Below are 7,625 nucleotides of genomic sequence, written 5' to 3' on the forward strand. Positions count from 1 at the left end.
CAAATTTTTGTGCAAATTTGAGAACTTTTTCAAAACTTTGTCTTAGTCTCAACCACTTTGCATCCCTCATATGTTTGACTCATGCAGCCTTGCCTCATTCCTCCGTCACCATGCAATTTTCCAAAGACTCATATACTAATGTAACATACAAGGTCAGGAAACTATCAAATGACATATTTAACAACCAAAGAATTAAAGAGTGGGCCTTTAAATGACATATTTACCAGGGAAAAAAAAAATCAAAGAGTCGTGCAAATTTATGGTTCAAATTATGAATATATTAAATACTCTAAATTATCCAGGATTGTAGAGTTTCATTAATGATGTTTAACTCTCAATATCTGGTTGACATTGAAAATGAAAAGATCGGTCATTTTTGAAACTTGATTCCCTTAAAAATGGTGATCTATGGAAGGAAGGACCTAAGCAACCGTATGATCATTTTTATAAACTAAAAATACCAGAACAAGCATAACAATTATGAGAAATGCATAAAAATTTGATTCCAAGTATCTAGAAGACCAGCAATACACCAATGGTTACAGTCCATGCGCCTAAAGCCATTATAAAAGCCAGGATGTGCATCTTTTCTGAGTTGTGATAGAGTTGTTATGTCCAGCAGATGAACATGTTTTCTCATTCCAGTTAATACATCTTTCACCACATATAATTCCTTGGGCAATCCGCCTCGATAGAATGATCCACTTAGGAGTTTTGTCTCATTTCCACAGTTTGTCACCCCTAGCTCATTCCAATCCCTTGCCACTAAATATGAAAAGGAAAAAAAAAAGAAAGAAAAAAAAAAGCATCAAAGAAATTCACGAAATTAATTTTTGGTTTTCAAAAAAAAAATTGGTGATGGGAAAGAAGTAAACTTAATGGTAGTGGGTAACAGAAATTCCTTGGAAGATGACTTTGGTTTTGCTATGATTCATAGTAGAATCCACCCACTTAGCCCATGTTGTCACACCTTTATGAAAAGCAACCATACAATTCATGTCTTTGAGAGTTTGGTTACCATCTTGAGAATTTAAATGCTCTCTTTCAAGTCCTCAAGAACTAAAGTGAAGGCAGTTCATGGGGATGCAGATTGGACAAAATAGGAAAACAAAAGTAGCAGAGAAAAGAAGTTAATCATATGTTTATAGCAACTTCATTAAAAACTCTATGAGCAACAGAGCATTTAAATTCTTTTTTAATCATATGCTTATAGCAATTTCATTAAAAACTCTATAAGCAATAGAGCATTCAAATTATTTTCCTCTTTTGTTTTCTTTTACTTGGTATCACCTCTAACTAGACCCCATTTGTACCCAACAAGGACTGATTTCTTAAAGCCAATATTAAATCCCTCTTGCGCTACAGCTTCTTCTCTTGCTATGAGACCATCGTGATATCCACTCTAGTAATACACCAATTGTTACATGAAATTCACAGAAAGGGTGTGGGGGCAGCGATTATTACTTATAGACAAAAATAAATAAATAAATAAACCCACAACTTCAATATGTTAAGGAGGGACACTACATCAACCTCATAACCAAATGCACAAGGATAACGATATGCACCTAACCTAAGGCATTTTCAAGCACATTTTTGGAATTGTAACCAATAGTATGGGTTTCTCAATTTGTAAATATCAGTTTATCATGGAAGTCTTGAGTGCCATTAGCCTATAATACAAAACCACAAGCAAACTAATACCACATCTCGGCGACCAACCTCAAATTCATAAAATAGGAGTAAGTATAAGACAGTTCACCTATCCTATCCCCAACTGCATATTTGTAATCAACTTGAAAATTAATAATGTTCCACCAGCCAAGCCTAAGAAATTCCAACCTTGGCTGAAAACTAAACAGAAAGAAATTAGGGCAAACTAAACAACATATATAGTATACTTCATGGTCCATATAGTAGGTACAACATCTTTTTTAAATATTAACTAATTATAAAAGAAAAAAAAAAAAAAGGGGGGGTTTACTTATATAATTCGCCATAGAACATATAACTAAAAGGATACCATAACAATCACTTTGGTCACATCGGGCACTTGGCATAAGATCACTTTCTATTTGATGCTGCAAACTTTCCAAGTAAAGCTCCTCTGCACAACCACCGCTCACCTTCATAACCATAAACAAGAAACCAACATAAAATCAAAATGAAATTATCTAATTAAATTATGATATCTAGCAAGATGGTGAGTGTCATATAAACAAGAAAACAAATGATTCAACATTTGAAGCAGATTTTAACTATAACTGCTTTCAACTTATTCTTCAATTTTGTTTTTTTGGGTTTTCTTTTCTTTCAATTTCCTTTAATATTCTATTGCAATCAGAAAATTCAACAAACACTCGTGAAGTGTTTCTAACCTTAAAGCAATATAGAAACCGACCCTAAAGCTTACTCATAATATTTAAATACCCCACTAAATTGTATAACCTACTACTACTACTACTTCTTGATTTCGACTAGTTTCCTCCATTCCAATCATCGTCTTCGCCTTTTGCCAATCAAGCAAAAACCCAAGCTAAAAAAAAAAAAAAAATCAAAATATACAGATCCTTACCTCAAACGCAATTTTTCCTTAGTCTTTCATATGTTTGCAAGAGAAGAGGCAAGAGATGCAGGGAGATGGAGCATAGATTTTTTTTTTTTTTCCTTAATGAGATTGTGTGTGGTTTTTCTGGGGGATGAAGAAAAATAAAAAAGCAGAGTGCAGAAACTAAAGATTCTGGATTTCTTGGACTAAAGGAATGAAGAAAGGAAAGTAGAGTAATTTTTTACTTTCAATGGGGATAAAATGGGAAGCAGAGGGCAGATTAAAAAAAAACTAAGAATGAAGGGTATATTTCATTAAAGACTTTAAAAGAAGGGCATTGGACCAAATTCCCCTAATATTATTTAGCCAATGACAATAATGATCTGTCTCTTTTCTGCCGATTTGTCGATGAAGGCCCATAATTTATTTCAAACAAAAAGGAAAGAAAGAAAAGAAAACCCATAACTATTTATTGGCTTTCCTTTCCTTATGCAGTAATTGCAAATGTGTCTGCAAAATTGGGCTTAAGTAGGAACCCACACTGCTAGCCCATATTTTACCCTTTTATAATAATAATAAAAAATTGGAGAAAAGGATTCCAAACCAAAAAAAAAAAGAAAATCCATAACTTATCCATTAAAAAAAAAAAACAAAAACAAAAACAAAAGACTTATTCATCGACTTTTCTCACTAGTAAATTGCAAATGTGCCAGCAAAATTGGGTGTAAGAGCCCAAACGGCTAGACTGTGTATCACCATTCAAAAAATAATTAAAAAAATATATAGAGAGATGGATTTTAGCACCAAAGGTGATGAACGACCATAGGATATTGCCAACTAATTACCAAAAAATTGGTTATTGCCAACTAGTTCATATATCACCCAATTCACCATTATATTATGCTAGCGTATAAAAATTAAAGAAAATAGGTTTCATGTCTCTTATTTTATCCATATTTTCTTTGTGGCTTGTGTAAAGCAGTAATATATATAAAAAGTAATGACAATTATTCAGCTATTATAATGAATAATGTTAAGAATATTTTCAAGTAAAACTAATTCAGTTGATAAATTATTTGCACCTACATTTGAAAAGTTGTGAATAACTAATATATTAATATATTTATCAAATAATAGATATCATTATATATTATTGGATTATATTTAATTAAATTTATCTTTTAAAAGACTTACTTAGTCATACTTAGGATTTTAAATTTCAACCAGTAAAATTAAATCATTTCACTGGCACCTTTAGAGAATTAGTTTTAATATATTTGTAACACCTTATATTAGTTTTTATAATTATTAGTTATGGATCAAGTAATGTTTACTTTATTTTATTAAATAAATATCTACCTTTAATAATGATTTAATAATATTAATGGATCAGATCTCGTCTTTTAAATGAGAATATCATGATTATCAAAAGGACACCTTAGTTTAATAAAGTAAACTACACCCAAGCTCACTAATTAGCTATGTTAGTCTCTCTCAACTACATTTATGGTTGTATTTTGGTCTTTAAACTTTTTTTTAACATTTTGATCCTTAAGTTTTAAATTTTGATATACTTTTGTCCTTTAACTTTTTTCCCCCCTATTTTTTAGCAATTTCGGAGGTATGCGATGCACTTGATACAACATGTAGGAAATCTTATAAGTTCATTCGTTATTTCTTGCTACAGTAGGTGTAGTGCATGTTTCAAAATTTAAAAATTAAACTAAAAATAATTTTAAGGATCAAAGATGTATCAATAATTAAAGTTTAGGATCAAAATATCAAAAAAAAAAAATCAAAAATCAAAGTGCAACTATAAACATAGTATAAAGACGAAGGAGCCAACAATCCCTAGGGCGTGTGGTTTACATAATGGTTATCTCTAATAAAATCAAAATAGCAAACATTTAAAAAAAAAAAAATTATCATTCATATTTATGTGTTTGATAACAATACAAAATTTAGTCTTTATAAATATAAAATTTTGGTTAAAATTAATAAAAAATTAACTTTTATTTATTTATATATTTTTAAAATGTTATAGACTATTTAAATTTAAATTTGTTACGAATATGATAATAATATATTTGAAGTCTATCTGGATTAGAATAAAAAAAATAAAAGTTATGAGGTTTTAAATAAAATAAATATTTTTTCAAATGAAGAATTATTTATCTTTTTGAAATAGCTACTTTTTAGTTTAAATATGTACAACATAGGAAAAAAACCTAACTAAAAGAAAAAAAAATTTAACCAATCGTTTTGAAAAATATTATATATTCAGTCGGAAAATTAATAACATATTTGCTTTTGTTTTCTTAAATAAAAAAACAAAAAATAAAAAAATCAATTGGATTTAACAGTTTTAGCGTGCCATTTAATATTATTTTTCATTACATAAATATGGAGACTGAACTTTCACAGGTTCTAACAGAATATTTTTTTTTCCCCCCTTTTCTTATTAGGATAAAAGAATAATTCTACTAAAGGGTGCAAATAATTTTAGTAGATATTTTGAGTCTATGTGATGGATATGTAGATGATACTTGCTTAAGTGGCCACAATTTCTTGGTTTATATAACTTGGAAGATAAGATTTATGCAAGCTATTATCGAAGGCAATTGGATGAAAATTGGTGAGCTGAAATTTCTTCCACCACTATAAATTTGTCATCAATTAAGGGACTTCCAGCTAGCCACTCCGAATAATACAGGGACAATAATGGCTATTATTATACCTGAGTGTCCACTAGACTCCAAAGCTGAGAAAACCATTCCACTCCTAGGCTTCGGTACAGCCGAATATCCATTCGGTACCTCCTCAGAATCCATGAAAGAAATCATTCTTCATGCAATCAAGCTTGGATACAGACATTTTGACTCTGCTGCTCTTTACCAGTCCGAGTTGCCACTCGGGGATGCCATCGAAGATGCTCTAAAGCTCGGCATGGTTCAATCACGAAACGAGCTTTTCATCACTTCCAAGCTCTGGTGTAGTGATGCACACCATGATTATGTCCTGCCTGCATTGCAAAAAACACTCAAGTATGTAACCATTAATCCATATACACCAAAATTATAGAATTTATAAGATTTTTAATTTATTTTTTTATTAGAAAACTAATTTTTCCTCTTCTTTTTTTTTTTTTTTTGGGTTGGGTTATTTTGTTAATTTATAGGAATCTAAAGTTGGAATACCTTGATCTCTATTTGGTTCATTGGCCAGTGAGCGTGAAGCCTGGTGAATATGAATTGCCTGTCAAGAAGAAAGACCTTGTTCCTATTGATATAAATTCAGTATGGGAAGCTATGGAAGAGTGTCAAAGACTTGGCCTTGTCAAATCCATTGGAGTTAGCAACTTCTCTATTAAGAAACTTGAAGTGTTACTTTCCAAAGCAAATATCCCACCGGCTGTAAATCAAGTTAGAATTTCGGTCCACACCCATATTTTTCTTTTTTTAATCAAATTATCATGCATTATTTTTATTATATTATTTTCATTTTTATATTAATATAAGTGATGAATTTGATGTGGAAGGTGGAGGTGAACCCTCTATGGCGGCAAACTAAACTAAGAGAATTTTGCAAGGAAAAGGGTATATTAATCACAGCTTATTCTCCATTAGGAGCAAAAGGAACTCTATGGGGAACAAATTGGGTCATGGAATGTGAGGTACTGAAAGAGATAGCTCAGAACAAAGGAAAAACAATAGCTCAGGTATTAATCAAGGTTACATCAAGTTAACTTGATTGGCTTAAACATGGAAAAACAATAGCTTAGGTATAAATCATGGTTACATCAAGTTAACTTGATTGGCTTAAACATCAGTTGTACTTTTATGACTTTTGGATGCTTCAATGACTAGGGTTTAGAAATCAATTAATGATTTAACATGGATTTAGTGATTTACTAAATTTCTATTTATGAACACTGAATTTTACAAAGATTTGATGAACTATAAATGTATTTTTAAATTTTAAACTTTTAAAAGATTTAATAGTTAATAGATGAAATATTTTAACAAAACCAACAAATCAACCTGATCTGTGAGCTTGGTTGTGTCTATTATATATATGACAAGTCTCTTACAACATGCACATGATAATATGATACTAAGGTCCATAAGCATCACAATTGTTGAATTTGTTTAGACTTGTTTAATTGAATTAGTTATATTTTTAAAACTAAATCTAAAAGATCATACATGATTTTATAGGTTTTTTGTATTACACCATCTTGTCTACCTAATAAAAAACTGATTATGTATATTAAAAAATGAGAAATTTTTTTTTAAAAATAGATTAAATGTTTTTTTTTTAATTAAGTCGGTCCTAATTTTGGAAAAAATGAAATTGAATGGTGGGTATTTGAAGGTTTGTTTGAGATGGGTGTACGAGCAAGGGGTGAGCTTATTAGTAAAGAGCTTTAACAAGACAAGGATGCAAGAAAACCTTGAGATATTTGATTGGAAGCTAAGTGCTGAAGAGTGCGAGAGGATTAATCAAATAGAACAGCGAAAAGGATTTCCTGGCATAGAATTCATCTCCGAGGAAGGTCCTTACAAGTCTCTGGAGGAGCTTTGGGACGAGCAGATTTGAATGCGTATTGCCATCCTGTTATTCAAAAAGAATAAAATGTAATTTTGATTTTTTTTTCTTCCACATATGCATGTTTTTACTAAAATTTATAAAAAATAAAAAAATAATTGACCTCATTTTGGGTGGAGTACAGGATGTAATCTTATTATTTGGAAATGATGAGAATAAAGTCCATGACTAGAATTCTCCTTTTTCTTAATTAAACATGGGATAGGTTCTATGGACTAAGTGACAAAATCTTGATCATTAAATTGATACATCTAACGTTCTATATATCATAGTTATAATTATCCATGATTTTTCAGTGTTTGTGCACCTTTGCATATACTCATTCAATAACATAATTTGTCAAAAATATTTCCAAAATATTTTGGTTCATAAAACATTCTCCATTTAATGAGAAAAACTTTTAATGTAACAACTATACCACATCATCAGTATCATGATTTAGAAATCAGAATCAAGTATAATGTAAAAC

General features: G+C 30.3%; 1 protein-coding gene and 1 long non-coding RNA gene across 3 annotated transcripts; one reads left to right on the plus strand and one right to left on the minus strand.

Annotated features, from left to right (window-relative positions):
* Window positions 1-373: 373 nt before the first annotated feature.
* Window positions 374-3,051, minus strand: LOC125418355 (uncharacterized). 2 transcript variants are annotated; one of them, XR_009635026.1, is made up of 3 exons: window positions 2,576-2,940; window positions 876-2,126; window positions 374-765 (listed from the first exon to the last, which is right to left on the minus strand). It is a non-coding gene; the product is annotated as an uncharacterized LOC125418355 (long non-coding RNA). The 2 variants fall into 2 exon arrangements; XR_009635025.1 differs by having other exon boundaries at window positions 374-2,126; window positions 2,576-3,051.
* Window positions 3,052-5,168: 2,117 nt separating this feature from the next.
* LOC125419747 (non-functional NADPH-dependent codeinone reductase 2) lies at window positions 5,169-7,351 on the plus strand. Its single transcript, XM_060813215.1, has 4 exons — window positions 5,169-5,592; window positions 5,727-5,970; window positions 6,087-6,266; window positions 6,923-7,351. Exons 1-4 carry the CDS (start codon window positions 5,270-5,272, stop codon window positions 7,145-7,147), a joined length of 972 nt encoding a protein of 323 aa, XP_060669198.1. The 5' UTR covers window positions 5,169-5,269; the 3' UTR covers window positions 7,148-7,351.
* The last annotated feature ends 274 nt before the right edge of the window (window positions 7,352-7,625 follow it).

Source organism: Ziziphus jujuba, chromosome 12 (genome assembly GCF_031755915.1).
Source record: "Ziziphus jujuba cultivar Dongzao chromosome 12, ASM3175591v1".
NCBI lineage: Eukaryota > Viridiplantae > Streptophyta > Magnoliopsida > Rosales > Rhamnaceae > Ziziphus > Ziziphus jujuba.